The 14822-nt window shown below is 39.4% G+C and overlaps 1 protein-coding gene across 1 annotated transcript; it reads right to left on the reverse strand.

Annotated features, from left to right (window-relative positions):
* Nucleotides 1-1973: 1973 nt before the first annotated feature.
* On the reverse strand, nt 1974-2918 carry LOC122912696 (olfactory receptor 10A3). The gene has a single exon (XM_044258760.1). The coding sequence runs from the start codon at nt 2916-2918 to the stop codon at nt 1974-1976; it is 945 nt and encodes a 314-aa protein (XP_044114695.1).
* Nucleotides 2919-14822: the final 11904 nt, after the last annotated feature.

Below are 14822 nucleotides of genomic sequence, written 5' to 3' on the forward strand. Positions count from 1 at the left end.
AATGGAAACCCCATGCGCTTTCTGCTCCAACCAGAAATATGGGTTCATCTTTCACTCCTCTCTCTCCTACCCTCTCCCCCATACAATCCCTTATGAAGTGATGTCAACTTGATTTCTTAAGTATATATCTACACTGCTCACCTTCACTGATGTCACCCCAGACCAAGCACATCACTCTCACTTGGGCTGTAGCAATTGTCTTCTCCTGCCTGTTTCCACTCTTGAACCTCAACATCAATAATAATAATATCAATAATAAGCAAGAAAGACATTTTAAAACTACAGACATATCTGTGTTGCTGCTTTGCTTAACTCACTGACCACCTATCATTAGTAGGTGAGTTCAGAGTTCTTGTATCGACAAGATTTTACTTGGTCTAGTTGATGCCTCCCTCTTCATATCATCATCTCATTCCTCCCTCGCTGTACACTCTCCTCCCTTTCCTGGAATGACATTAAGTTCCTTCCCATCCAGACCATCCAGACCATCACACACATCCTTCTTTCCACATCATCCATTGACTCTACCCCCTCATGCTGGAGCTGAGCCAGGATAACTCCTACCTGTCCTTGAGGCTCAGTTTCAATGTCACTTTCTCAGGGAGGTTCCTGAGAAAGTCATTCCCAATGCCACTGCTCTCCCCCATAGCCGCTCCAAATCAGATAAAGCCTTCCTGTGATGATCCCATGGTATGTTGTGCTTTTCCTGTTTAACAGTTATCACAACTCTAATTATGTTTTCAGTGTGTGGCTATTTGTTTAGTAGTTATCTCTCTCATGAGACTATCTTGCTAAACTTTGTGCCCTCAGGACCTAGTACAGTTTCTGATATATAGAAGTCATTCAACAAATACTGTTAAACAAATAAATGATCTTCAAAAACAATCCCATGCTGCTTTCCAGTCACACACTGGGTGAATATTCTTTAAAAAAAATTAATCTATTTATTTGTTAGAGAGAGAGAGAGCACAAACAAAGGGAGCAGCAGGCAGAGTGAGAGGAAGAAACAGACTCCCCGCTGAGAAGGGAGCCTGATGTGAGGCTCAATCCCAGGACCCTGGGATCGTGACCTATACCAAAGACAGCCACTTAACCCACTGAGGCACCCAGGTGTCATAGGCGAATATGCTCTAAGATAACCTGATGAAAGCTAAATATGGGCTATAACTTCTGTAGGTCCCAGAATAGAGCCATGTGATCCTTTCAGTAAAGAACTGCTCTTTTCAACTCATACATGGAACAGATTTTCACTCAAAAAAAAAAAAAAAAAACAAACCATCTCTTTATTGTCTTCTTAGCACTCAATCCAGTCAGTGGGGCATAATGGGTCTTCAAAGGCAATCTGAATTACATTTTTAAAAAGTAATTTGGGGGCACCCAGGTGGCTCAGTCAGTTAAACAGCCAACTCTTGATTTCTGCTCCGGTCATGATCTCAGGATCCTGAGATGGAGCCCTCCATTGGACTCTGCACTCAACGGGGGCCTGCTTCAGGATGGTCTCTGTCCCCCTGCTCCCCTCTGCCCACGCTCTCTCTCTCTGTCTATAAAATAAATAAATCAATTTTAAAAGTAATTTGGTAATATTTATAAAAATTTGCAAACTCACAGTTGCTTTGACCCATTAAACTCATATTATGAAACCTCCTTTACAGAAATTAAAGCCACCTTTTTTATGTGTTTACAACTAGTTTATTTACCATACTGCAAGGGGAAGAACCTAACATAAACACCTATATGGCCACCAATAAATGAATTTTAAAGACTCTTTTATATCCAATATTAATGAACATCATACATTTATTTTAAAAAAAAGAAATAAAACACTAATATATGAAGATACCTCAAATATATAACCAATATGTAGACATCAAGAAGTTAAGCATCACACACCAAGAAATGCAAATTGTTGCCACCCTTTATTAAGTAGATTTCAGTCAAACAGTGACCAAGTATCACATGGCTTCTCAGCGCAATCAGAGTAAGTGTGAATCCACTTTTCTGCGCCACAGTTTCATCAAAGCTTTTTTCATCTCACTGTTTCTCAAGCTGTAGATCAGTGGATTCAGCAGAGGTGTAAGAAGTGAGTAAGACAATGACATCAGTTTCTTGGTTTCTGGGGAGTAGCCAGATTTCGGTTGTAAATAAGTCATATTGGCCGTGCCATAGAAGAGGGTCACAGACGTGAGGTGGGAGGCACAGGTGGAAAAGGCCTTTTGCCTCCCAGTGGCTGATGGCATCTTCAGGATAGCAAAGAGAATCCGAATGTAAGACAAGAGAATCAACACAAAAGGAACCATGACAATCAAAATGGTGCCAGTGAATGCATAGATTTCAAACAGAAAGGTATCTGCACATGCAAGTTCTAGCACTGCTGGGGTTTCACAAGAGATATGATTGATTTCATTGGGACCACAGAAGGGAAAACTGAAAACCCATGTGGTCTGCACAGTAGCCACCATGATCCCTGAGACCCAGGAGAACATTATTAATTTCATGAAAACCCTTTTGTTCATAATCATTGGGTAGTTCAGAGGATGACAGATTGCAGCAAATCGGTCATAAGCCATCGCCCCCAGGAGAAAACATTCAGTACCACCAAAAAAAAGGATGAAATACATCTGTGCAAAACAGCTTATAAATGAAATCGATGTTTTCTCAGTGGAAAGGACCACCAGCATTTCAGGCATAATAACTGCACTGAAACTTACCTCTACCACAGACAAGTTCTGGAGGAACAGGTACATGGGCACGTGGAGGCTCTGTTCCAAGGAGATGATGACTATAATGATGACATTTCCCAACAGAGTCACCAGGTAGACAACCAAGAAAACCCCAAAGAGCTGCTCTTGGAGTTCAGGAAAGTTAGAAAAGCCGAGGAGGATGAATTCAGCCACAGAGCTTTGATTTTGCCTTTTCATTTCAGTCGTGGAGAGTATTTTGTTTTTAGGGACATTGTATACAAATTATGAAGTCAGAGTCCAATAGCTGAGAGTCTGCGTCTGCAATTCCCCCCAGATATTCTTGGCTGAAGATGTAAAGAGGAACACGTCCTGACCAAATTCATCTTGGTGATTTTAGAAATGGACAATCACTCTGAATAATGAACCTTCCAAATAAAAAGGAGAAAATGAAGAATGCCAGTTCAGGAGTCTTGTCTGAAAAATATAAGATATTATCAAAATGCTCTTATAACTTACATGTTATATAGTTTGATTTTAAACCTAGCCTTAAAAGAAACATTGATATTTTATAACTGAGATTCCATTCCCATAACATTGCTATCAGAGTTATCTGTTTTTCTCAATTTTATATAAATAGTTGTATTTTAAACTACCAAAAATAAAAATAAAGTATTGAAAAGTAGACAAAGGGAAAAAGATATCCACAAAAATTTTTCAGACAACCTAATGACTCAAAGATACAGCACAGTTGAGTTATATTTATTATAAGTATTTATCATTTCAAAATACCAGTTCAAAGCTTATTAAATATGAAAAATATATCTAAGTTCAACTGCAGTTGTGGATTCCTGCACAAGTTTTCATATCTCATATTTCATTATTTTAGGTGATCTGTAAATAGTGTGAATTGCTTCAGGATTATTGATTTTGCAAACACTGGTCATGGACAATTATATGGAGATTGGCCTGCAATGGAAATTTTAAGGGCTAGTTCTTTATGACTAATCCTTGTGACCATGATATTTAAGAATCATCCAATTCTGATCATTCTAAACTGATTTAAACATTTCCTGTCTGTCTTTTCTCTCCCTCCTATTTTCCTTCTTATCAGGAGTTCATTTAATCATTAATTATTCAACAAACATTGATTGAACAAGTACCATTTTCTAGGTTCAGTAATCATAGGCAAACATTGGATCCTCGGCTCAACAAAAAGTGGGAAAAAAATACATAGAACAGCATTTCACTGTTATGCCAGTAATTCAGTTTCTATCTATTATACCTTGCTCTGTGTTTTTCCATTATCAGCAATTGGCGTGTGTGTGTGTGTGTGTGTGTGTGTGAATAAAGGGGTTAGAATTTATATATTGTATGTTTATAATATTTACAGATTCCATATGAACAAAATCTAACTCCATCAATAAATATAAACTCCAGGAATCTAAGAATTTGTTTTTTTCTTTGCTACATTCACAATGTCTATAATAGTCCCTGACCCATAATTGATACTAAACCAATGTTTGATGGATGATAGAATAAAAAAATGAGGAAATCCACACTGGCTTTAAGAAAGAGAGTGCCCAAAAGAAGAGTGAAACCAACATACAAACACTGTTGGCAAGCAGAGGTTATATCAAGGGCCTAAGAGATATTTCTGTGAGGGATTTGATACTTCTCAATGTGGAGGGAGTGTGAATAACCGAATCATAGCATGTCACCAGGGGAAAGTACAGTCAGTGGAAGGAGAAAGGCATAAGGAGGAAGGGTGTCTTGCTCAAAGCACATGTATTTGATGACGCCCTTGCACTTCAATGGAGACTTACTAGCCTTTGTGTCATGTTTGAAAACCAGCGGAAATACACTGTGGGAGCTGAGGAACCCAAGAGAACAGGACACAGCTCATGTCACCTTGAGTAAAGACCAGTAGGACATTAGCAGACAGTAGAAGGCAGCTTGATTTATTTCTAAGTTTGACCGTATCATCCATTCAGAATAAATGTCCAGGGCACCTGGGTGGCTCAGTTGGTTAAGCGACTGCCTTTGGCTCAGGTCATGATCCCAGCGTCCAGGGATCGAGTCCCACATCGGGCTCCCAGCTCCATGGGGAGTCTGCTTCTCCCTTTCAAGCTCTCTCTCTCTCTCTCTCTCTCAAATAAATAAATAAATAAATAAATAAATAACTTAAAAAAAAAAGAGTAACTGTCCATACTAACCATGCTAATTATCATTTGCATATTGAAAAGTCTCCTGAAATCAGTAAATTATAGTCACAGGATCAAACACTTTAAATCCATTTCTGATGAGAAAAAAGAATAAAGTGTATTTAGTTCCAAATATTAGGAAGTGGATAGATCTTGAAAATTGGAAAATTTAAAGTGCAATGTAAATAAAATAGAAAAACTTTATAGAATGGACTATAAGCATCTTATAGAGGAAAAAAAAAAACCATTCATGACTGGTAACAAGCCACTGACTGCCCTAGCTGCACCTTTTCTCTGGAACTTAGAGACCCCAATGCTGTCTTGCAGAACTCCTGAACAGAAAGATTTAGACAGAGCACTCCCTAAGTAGGTTTCATCTTTCCAGATGAGGAGGTGGGAGAGGCACTTATACCAAGTTCCCTTCCAGCTGCAACATTCAAAGACTTGATGATTAATATGTGCACAGTACTGGGGCACCTGGGTGGCTCAGTGGGTTAAGCGTCTGCCTTCAGCTCAGGTCATGGTCTCGGGGTCCTGGGATCAAGCCCCGCATCAGGCTCTCTGCTCAGTGGGAAGCCTGCTTCCCCCTCTCTCTCTCTGACTGGCTCTCTGCCTGGCTCTTGGCCTACTTGTGATCTCTGTCTGTCAAAAAAATAAATAAAATCTTTTTTAAAAATATGTACAGAGTACTTACCTCTGAAAAAAAGAGAAAAGAAAATTCACCAGCATCAAAACCAAGGAGTCTACTTATGGCAATGTGTCAGCTGTGTCCAGTGATTCCTGAGCATGGACACATCACTTCAACAGCATCTCCACAGTCAGTTGGAGAGGAACTATAAATGGAAAACCCACCAACACACACACACACACACACACACACACACACACAGCAGAATCCCCCCTTTCTTACCTATTGACTCTGTCTCTTGAAATTTCTCGGTACTGTATCAGAAGTTTTACCTCTACTCAAAAGCCACCTGCTCATACATATAATTCAGTGCTTCAGGGCACTGATTCTAGAACATTATATGACACTGAATCATATGCCCTATAGAATCCCTCCCTGGAGAATGTGGAATCATGTCATAAACACCTACTCCTATTTTTGCATGATGACTAAAGAGGCTTGACCTTGCCCCCCCCCATGAGAACCCTCAAGAGCACACCCCTGGAGCATCACTCCTTCATATTCTTAATGGGGATAAGTACCTCTTCACACAAGAGACTCAGTTCACCATGACATCTCCAGTAGGAGGTGAACACAGGGGCTGACTACCAGTTGTAAACCGGGAAAAAAGAGATCAGTGGTGTGAGAGTGTGAGGGAAGGCAGGTGAGCTACAGGTAGAGGATGATTGGGTGGAATGCACAGTTTGGGCAATGGTGGGAAACCAGCTAAGGCAAGTAGATTGAAGCCTAGTTGGAGACAACTGAATGCTTACTCCCACCATCCAAGAACTTCCAATCATTTGTAGAAGAAATATAGAGCCACTGAAAACTTGTGAGAAAAATATCATTACAATTGATTGTATTGAAAGAGCTTTCAAACTATGACTCCAATGATCTGGACTAGTTGTGAGATTTGAGCAAATCATTTAACATTTACTGCTTCTATAACTTTCTCCATAAAATAAACATAATGTGATGAATTTCTCCATAAAATAAACATAATGTGATGAATCTCATTGAATATACAGGAAAATCAAGGGATTCAGAGATCAGTCGACACTGGGTGAACAATCAAGGAGACCATTTGGCTCAGTCCCCACAGAGTGAAGAGCTGAATCACTCTGCAGATTTGGCTCTGTGCTGAACTGGACATTGTGACTGAATGCAGGTTACCTTTGTCTACTTCTCGCTGCACTTTCCTAAAGCAGGTTCCATTCTCAAGGAAGCTCACCTCCCCCCACAGCAATAAGGCTGCCAACAACACTTAGGGATTCATTCTCTCTACTCTGTGTCCAGTGGGAAATAGAGCCATTATCCTGAGGTAAAGGGATTTTCACTTCCACATTCCAACCCAGGAATCCCTCCCATGTCATTCACCATGGTGGAATTACACTCCATCGTGAAACAGTCCCATGCCCCAGGCAGGGGAATGCTGCCTCATATGTATTCTCTATGATTCATGCCCCATAGTTCCCATGGGAACTTCTGTCATATATGGTCAGTTTCTTGTGTCAGTGATGGTAACACAAGTGATGTACATGTTATGAGTGTTTATCAAGATGTAGGGTCAGGATCTGTGCACTTCATATATGTATGTTAGGCATGAATGAAAGTGTGTGGAAAAAAATCAGATACATGCAAGCGGGATTAAAAGGAAATTGTACTAATATAAAACTATAATGTCATAGCCAACAGTACTAAATAGATTAAAGAAAGATCAAAATGTGGAAATATTAAAACACCTCCCTCAGAACCCTCCTACATTGTTGGTGGGAATGCAAGCTGGTACAGCCACTCTGGTAAACAGCATGGAGGATCCTCAAAAAGTTGAAAATAGAGCTACTCTATGATGCAGAAATTGCACTACTGGGTATTTACCCTAAATACAAACATAGTGATCCAAAGGGGCACGTGCACCCAAATGTTTATAGCAGCAATGTCCACAATAGCTAAACGATGGAAAGAACCTAGATGTCCATTAACAGATGAATGGATAAAAAAGATGTGGTATATATATATATATATATATATATATATATATTATGTAGCCATCCAAAGAAATGAAATCTTGCCATTCGCGACGAGAGGGTATTTTGCTTAGTGAAATAAGTCAGTCGGAGAAAGACAACTATCATATGATCTCTCTGATGTGAGGAAATGGAGATGCAACGTGGGGGGGTTGGGGGGTAGGAAAAGAATAAATGAAACAAGATGGGATCAGGAGGGAGACAAACCATCAGAGACTTTTAATCTCACAAAACAAACTGAGGGTTGCTGGGGGTAGGGGGGTCAGGAGAGGGTGTTGGGGTTATGGACATTGGGGAGGGTATGTGCTATGGTGAGTGCTGTGAAGTGTGTAAACCTGGCCATTCACAGACCTGTACCCCTGGGGCTAAAAATACATTATATGTTTATAAAAAAAATTTTTTAAACACCTCCCTCAATGATTGACAGATAAAATAGACCAAAAAGATATTGAAATGAGGTTATCATAATAAAATATTGCTCTAACAGATGATAATAACAGTAAATATGAGAGTGGACACTTTTTATGCTGCTAAGTTTATGTTTTCCTTTCAAAATATTTATGGGATAAAATATGGGAAAAAGTCATGATATAATTATAAGAAGGATAGAGCAACAAATTCAAATATTTGGGGTTAATACACATAACATACTGTGAAATAAAACAACAGAACCACAGCCAAATGCAAAAAAGAAAACTGGAGCCTTGGAAATTTCAAAACACTCTGAAGGTATCTCTAGCTAAACAGGAAGTTAGAAATGAAATTCAGACTACTAAAATAACAGTTTCAAATGAAGTTATTGCATTTTCATGTGATAATGTGTCCAAAAACTGAACATTCTACCTTTGCTTGGCCTATCACCCTGGCCCCAGCTACTATTGTCTCTCAACTGGATAATTGCCATGGCCTCTCAGTTTCTCCCTTCTTCCTTTCTTGCCTGTGCTCAAAACCCTCCAATAGCACATTACCCTTTCTGGTGAGAAGCTAAATTCATATATTAAAGATCTATTTCCCTGTTACTCTCTGATCTCACTACATCCTGTTGTCCCTTCTCATCCAGCAATGCTGGCCTCCTTACTAGTTCTCGAAACTGACAGCTGTGTTCCCCTCTCAGAGCATTCTCCATGCTTTTCCCTGAACATAGACTATTACTCTCCAAAATGCTAACTCCCTTCTGTCCCTTAGCCGCAGGGACATCTCCTCCGGGAGCTCCTTCCAAGTCAATGCTCGTGAAAATCAACCCCAACTCTACTCTCCTGACTTATTGTTCTCCACAGCATTCCTCAGCAGAGATGCATCTAAAGAAGGACATGGGAAGGTTAAAAATAAAAAGGTGGAGAAAGATAGCCCAAGATGCTAATCAAGGGAAATTTATTCAACTATATTATTATCAGAAGAAGCTGACTTCAGAGGAAGAAACTTACTAGGGATAAGGAGAGTCACTTTGTAACGAGCAAAGGTGCAACTATTTCCAAGAAGGTATAACAATTCGAAACCTGCAAGTAAGCAATAATGTGACAGCAACAATATTAAGCAAATATCAACAGAATCACAAGGAAACCTAAAGGACTATCAGTCATAGCCAGAGAACCCAACATGCTTCTTTGCATAATCTTTACAAGAAATAACTAACTTGTAAGAAAATACTCACACCACACCTTAGCCTAGTGCACATGTAGAGAACAGTGTATCCAGCCCTGGGAAGAAAGCATATTGTTTCCAGTCACATGCAGTATTCATGAACCTGACAGAACCCTGGGCCACAAAGCAATGATCAACAACCATTAAAGGATTCACCCCGCCATGGGAGTTTGTGCGATCACAGTACCTTCTGTTGAGACTCTATAATTGAATATAACTGGGAAATAACCACATGTTTGAACCCGAGAAATGCTTGTCTACATAACATGTGAGAAAGAAAGAGGAGGCAAGAAAATTAAAGAGTATGCAAAACAAGAATGAGGCACAGAATGTCTCTATTGCCCTAAAGTCAGCATGAAGAACAGTGAGCCTAGTGAGCACTTCCAGATGTTTCATAAAAGTAAAAAAACATAGGACATAGACCTGGAAGATTATTAGTGAAGAAGTATCTCTTAATGAAATGGAAAGTAAACTATATAGTGGGAGGATCAAAAGAGTCAAACATGGGGTGCCTGGATGGCTCAGTCAGTTAAGCATCAGCCTTTGGCTCATGTCATGACCTCAGGGACCTGGGATCAAGTCCCATGTCAGGCTCCCTGCTCAGCTGAGAGCCTGCTTCTCCCTCTGCCAGCCACTCCACTTGTTTGTACTCTCTCTCTCTGTCAAATAAATAAATAAAATCTTTTTTTAAAAAAAGATAAAATGAAATATAACCATTATCAGGCATTTTAAAACAGGATATTACCATGGAACATGCAGACAATATGTTGCACAATAAATATGAAATTTAGATCATATGACCTCTCAGAAATATAGAGTGTACCCAAATTGAGACAAGAATAGAAAACCTATAGACCCAAAACCACTCAAGATATCAAATGGGTAATTAAACCTTTACAGGTTAAAAAGGTAAACTTCATGCTTAATAGATTTGTTAGTACTTGTTGCCAAACATTTACAGAAGAAATAAATTCAATCTTTAATAAATCTATCAGAAAATTAAAAAGAGGGTACAGTTCCCAGCTTTTGAGGGGGTCCACATAACTAATATCAAAACAGAGCAAGGGGGGGCGCCTGGGTGGCTCAGTGGGTTAAAACCTCTGCCTTCGGCTCCGGTCATGATCCCAGGATCCTGGGATCGAGTCCCCGCATCGGGTTCTCTGCTCAGCAGGGAGCCTGCTTCCCTTCCTCTCTCTCTCTGCCTGCCTCTCTGCCTACTTGTGATCTCTGTCTGTCAAATAAATAAATAAAATCTTTAAAAAAAAACAGAGCAAGGACAGTTACACGAGTGGAAAATCACAGGCTAATCTTCGTGAACATGGGTACAGAAATCCTAAGTGAGACATCAGTGAATTAAGTGATGGAATACATATAAAATGGTAGTACATCATGAACAAGTTTGCTTAACCCCAGGAATGCAAATTTGGTTAAGTATAAGAAAACCAATCAGCGAATTCACCACATTATGGATAGAACGAGAAAAATATCCTAATTGTTACAGATGCAGAAAAGATCTTGCAAATCTGAACATCTATCCCTGACAAAAAACTCTTGGTAAACTAAGAATGTGGGAAAAGCCCCTCAGTCTTATGATGGGTATGCACAAACTATAGCAAAAATGGCTTTTAATAGGGAAAAATTAAAAACTTGTTCCCGTTGAGATGCTGAACACAAGAAAGATCCCCACTCTTGCTGTCTCAATATTGCCCTAGAACTTGTAGCCTGTAAGGCAAAAGGGAAAATTCCAAGTATAAGGATTAGAAATAAGGAACTAAGACTGCTCATTTTCACATATGATATGATTGTGTGCACAGAACACCTTAGTGATCCTGGAATGATGTATTGCTATTAACAACAGAATTTGACAAGTGTTCTAGATAAGGAATCAATAACCAAAGTAAATTTTATATCTAAAGACCAGCAGCAAATGATATAAAATTGAATCTAAAAATTTCTGAAGTATCAAGTTACTAATAAATCTAATCAAAAAGGACAAGATCACCATTACAAAATTATTGTTTATGCACAAGCAAAAATATTAGAAAATGGAAAGTTAAAAATATATCTAAGAATCAAAAGAATCAAGGACTTCTGAGTATATATCTTTTAAAAAAAGCTATCTAAAGTCTATCCTATGGAAAAGTCCATTATGAAGTATGTGAATTAAAGGTTCCATGGATATGAACAGACACTTCTCCAATCAAGACATACAAATGGCTATCAGACACATGAAAAAATATTCATCATTACTAGCCCTCAGGGAGATTCAAATTAAAACCACATTGAGATATCACCTTACACCAGTTAGAATGGCCAAAATTAACAAGACAGGAAACAACATGTGTTGGAGGGGTTGTAGAGAAAGGGGAACCCTCTTACAGTGTTGGTGGGAATGCAAGTTGGTGCAGCCTCTTTGGAGAACAGTGTGGAGATTCCTCAAGAAATTAAAAATACAACTTCCCTATGACCCTGCAATTGCACTACTGGGTATTTACCCCAAAGATACAGATGTCGTGAAAAGAAGGGCCATCTGTACCCCAATGTTTATAGCAGCAATGACCACAGTCGCCAAACTATGGAAAGAACCAAGATGCCCTTCAACGGACGAATGGATAAGGAAGATGTGGTCCATATACACCATGGAGTATTATGCCTCCATCAGAAAGGATGAATACCCAACTTTTGTAGCAACATGGATGGGACTTGAAGAGATTATGCTGAGTGAAATAAGTCAAGCAGAGAGAGTCAATTATCATATGGTTTCACTTATTTGTGGAGCATAACAAATAGCATGGAAGACATGGGGAGTTAGAGAGGAGAAGGGAGTTGGGGGAAATTGGAAGGGGAGGTGAATCATGAGAGACTATGGACTCTGAAAAACAATCTGAGGGTTTTGAAGGGGCGGGGGGTGGGAGGTTGGGGTACCAGGTGGTGGGTATTAAAGAGGGCACGGATTGCATGGAGCACTGGTTGTGGTGAAAAAATCATGAATATTGTTATGCTGAAAAAAAAAAAAGGTTGCATGGAGTAGCTCTGAAATACAACAAGCTCCAAGTGTGATTATCAGAGTGGTTGGTAACTGATTTTGTTTTTAAATAATGTGTCTTACTAGTAATTAAACATGCAAATGAGATGAACAAAGCATTGTGGGACAGAATACCTAGAACTGGCAAGAGCTTTGCAAAGGGACACTCATACTCTGTTGGAGGATTTGGTTGGTTAAGCCCTACTGCAGGAAAATCTAAGATACTACCATTTATTAGTAATCTAGTAGGACATTCTTTGCTCTGACATTCTATTTCCTAACCTTGGATATGTATTGAATGCATGAGGAGGTGTGTAGAAGGATATTCATATCAACAGTTTCATAATAGTGAAAAGTTGGAAGTAAAATATTCTCTTGAGGAAATTGATCACAATGTGATATTTACCCGTTTAGAATATGATGCACTTATTGAAAAGAACAAAGCAGTCTGCATAGAGACACAAAATGATATCCTTGAAAAATGACATGAAATGGAAGACTTGGAAAACAGACTGTAAACTCTTCTCCTCCTATTCTGTTAAAAAGAACTGTATGTAAACCTTCCCAGTCCTTGGACATGCACAGGAAAAATCAAGAGCCTGGACATAAATAATTTAGAGTAATTAGCTCTAGCAATGGAATCGGGATGAGAGTTGAGATATTTTTGAGAGACTTTTGCATTAGTTTATATATCTATGTACTCTTTGAATTTTAAAAATTCATTGCTTTTGTAAAATATTAAAAGCAAGGTTTTTATTTAAAAATACAAAATGAAATGCAGCAGCAAAAAAAGTCAGAGTAGAGATGGCATTAGCACCCTAGAAATTTACCCAGATCAACAATGTTGATAAGAACATAAACCTCAAATTCATATTCCAAGCAACTGCTACATGTCCTATCCAAATTTACAGTATGTGAAAGGGGTTGTCAAAAACCGTGAGTCAAAACATGATTCATGATTCCACGGGGACAATTTGGACAAAGCTAGAAGAGTTCTCTAGAACTTAGGGTTCTCAAAGTGTAGTCCCTGGACCAACAGTTTCAGAACCACCTGTGGAATTACTCCACACAGCAGGGGCCACCACTGACCTACTGAAACAGACCCCTTAGATGGGGCCTGCAATCAGTGTCTTTATCTCCATCCAGAGGAGTCTGTGCATCATAACCACACCTGGGAATCAGCATGAGCAGCACACCAAGAGGACAGGACAATCATCCTGCTGTTTGCAACAAAGAGAGCTGGGTAGGTATGCTGTTGGTAAAGGCTTCCCTGGACCTGCTCTGGCACAAGTGAAAAGCAGGTAGGCATGAATTATCAGAGGATCCCGCAAATACGCCACAGTTTCGGGAAGCTGTCTATCAGGAGGACAATAAGGGGCCATGTGAGCTCGATGATCTGCTGGCAGAGGAGTAGTAAAGGAACAACAAACACATTTTTCTTATAAAGATACGAGCCGTGCTGTACACTAATGTTACTCCAACTTCAAAGTGTATCCAAGTCACCTGGGGATCCTTCTATTTTATTTTTTGTTTTTGTTTTTTTTAAGATTTTATTTATTTATTTATTTGTGAGAGAGAGAGAGAGAGAGTGTGTGTGTGTAATCTGAAGGCTACTCCACCCTGAGCCTAGATCCCAACCCAGGGCTCTGGGCTCCATCCCACATCCCTGAGATGAGGGCCTGGGAAGAAACCAGGAGTTGGAGGCTTAACAGACTGAGCCACCCACGGGCCCTGCGGATCTTTTAATATGCAGACTGAAATTCATTAAGTCTTGGGCGGGAGCAGAGAGTCTACATTTTTACATCCCACATGGAGCCCTTACGTCTGACCCATAATTGAGGAACAGGTTTTGAAAGAGTGCTAGTGTTCACTATGGCTAATTCCTGGGAACTTGTGAAATATGGCCTGGCACATCTCCAGACAAACGTTTTGCAAATGGCTGGTCCAGAGGGAGTACACCGTGTTCCAACTGTGGGATATCAAAGAGATGCTGAACCAGTGTAACACACAGAAACGAAAGGGTAAAAGGAGGAATGGAACAGGAAAAGCAAATGTGAATAAAACACTCACTAGAAAGTGTAGCCACAAAATGGATAAAATTTATCAGCAAGAATATTGCCAGGAATGTTTACCATTTAGGAAGTTACTGCTCCTGTAACGACGAGCACAAAGGAAAAATCACACCTGCTCGGGGAAAACAAAGTAAAACAACAGACACTGTTGAAACTTTATTTGGCAGTATTCAGGAAAGATGTTGAATTTTTTCAAAAAATTCACAAATATGATGTCCATGTTGGAAGTACTGAAAAACAAAATAGACACTGCCCAAACATAGTAGTTGAGAGAAGATTAGCCAAGCAAAATGAAATAAAATGAACACAATTTATGAGACTAATGCACTACCTACTGCAATTAGAAGGTACTAAAATGAACCTAATTTAAATGATCAAGGTAAACAACATAAATTTTTTTTCAATTTATTTATTTTCAGAAAAACATTATTCATTATTTTTTCACCACACCCAGTGCTCCATGCAAGCCGTGCCCTCTATAATACCCACCACCTGGTACCCCAACCTC

Source organism: Neovison vison, chromosome 7 (assembly GCF_020171115.1).
Source record: "Neovison vison isolate M4711 chromosome 7, ASM_NN_V1, whole genome shotgun sequence".
NCBI lineage: Eukaryota > Metazoa > Chordata > Mammalia > Carnivora > Mustelidae > Neogale > Neogale vison.

Excerpts from the sequence above, each read along its gene's own strand:
- LOC122912696 (XM_044258760.1), bottom strand. The coding sequence starts at position 2,918 with ATGAAAAGGCAAAATCAAAGCTCTGTGGCTGAATTCATCCTCCTCGGC.